We start from the raw sequence: 1,205 nt of genomic DNA, 5'->3' as shown, positions 1-1,205 counted from the left end.
TGTGTGTGTGTGTGTGTGTGTGTATATACACACACACACTTGGTGACGTTTAGGACAGCAGTAAAACTCCAGTCAGTATTTGTGCGTCTTTCGAGCACTTAAACTTGCAGTTACTTGGATGTAAAATAAATGGATGTGTGTATCTTAAGGTGGACGAGGCGCTGAACGGCGGAGCCAAGACCCCGAAGAAGTCCAGGAAGCGTTTCCGTGGTTGGTCTCGTAGGACACGCCGACCGTACCCCTGCAAGCGCTCGCCACAGGGGGGCGCCACCGCCATTAAGGTCTGTCTCTGCAAAAGGTTTATTAGGTACACACATAGACAGTGAAAGACATGGGGACAGTAGAGAAAGCTCTGTCCCGGTGATGCTGAGCGTTACTGCGCAGCCTCCAACTGAGCTGGATACGTAGATGTGACGTAGCAACCTGTCTAAAAGCCGTAAGTCTTCTGGTAGCTGTGCAAGAGAAATCTCAATCATTCCCAATCAGCAGAGACGGAGAGCGCAGGGGACAACATAGCCACAGGCTAAATACTGCTAACTAACATGCTAGTTAACGTTAACAGAGACACAGGCTAATTACTGCTAACTAACATGCTAGTTAACGTTAACATAGCCACAGGCTAATTACTGCTAACTAACATGCTAGTTAACGTTAACATAGGCACAGGCTAATTGCTGCTAACTAACATGCTAGTTAACGTTAACATAGGCACAGGCTAATTACTGCCAACTAACATGCTAGTTAACGTTAACATAGGCACAGGCTAATTACTGCTAACTAACATGCTTGTTAACGTTAACATAGGCACAGGCTAATTACTGCTAACTTACATGCCAGTTAACGTTAGCATAGGCACAGGCTAATTGCTGCTAACTAACATGCTAGTTAACGTTAACATAGCCACAGGCTAATTACTGCCAACTAACATGCTTGTTAACGTAAACATAGCCACAGGCTAATTGCTGCTAACTAACATGCTAGTTAACGTTAACATAGGCACAGGCTAATTACTGCCAACTAACATGCTAGTTAACGTTAACATAGGCACAGGCTAATTACTGCTAACTAACATGCTTGTTAACGTTAACATAGGCACAGGCTAATTACTGCTAACTAACATGCTTGTTAACGTTAAAATAGGCACAGGCTAATTACTGCTAACTAACATGCTAGTTAACGTGTTTCCGTTAACGCTGAGTTGTTTA

At 43.8% G+C, this 1,205-nt stretch overlaps 1 protein-coding gene across 1 annotated transcript in view; it reads left to right on the top strand.

Annotated features, from left to right (window-relative positions):
• Positions 1-149: 149 nt before the first annotated feature.
• The window catches only part of LOC117940415 (zinc fingers and homeoboxes protein 1-like), a gene marked incomplete at its 5' end in the record, with an annotated part of 1,668 nt that continues 612 nt past the window's right edge, over positions 150-1,205 (top strand). Inside the window, one exon of the mRNA XM_034865719.1 lies at positions 150-281. Coding sequence (XP_034721610.1) covers positions 150-281 — 132 coding nt within the window. The remainder of the gene's footprint in view (positions 282-1,205) is intronic.

This window comes from Etheostoma cragini, unplaced genomic scaffold (genome assembly GCF_013103735.1).
Source record: "Etheostoma cragini isolate CJK2018 unplaced genomic scaffold, CSU_Ecrag_1.0 ScbMSFa_247, whole genome shotgun sequence".
In the NCBI taxonomy this organism is placed as follows: Eukaryota; Metazoa; Chordata; class Actinopteri; order Perciformes; family Percidae; genus Etheostoma; species Etheostoma cragini.
This window is presented reverse-complemented; position numbering and strand designations above follow the sequence as displayed.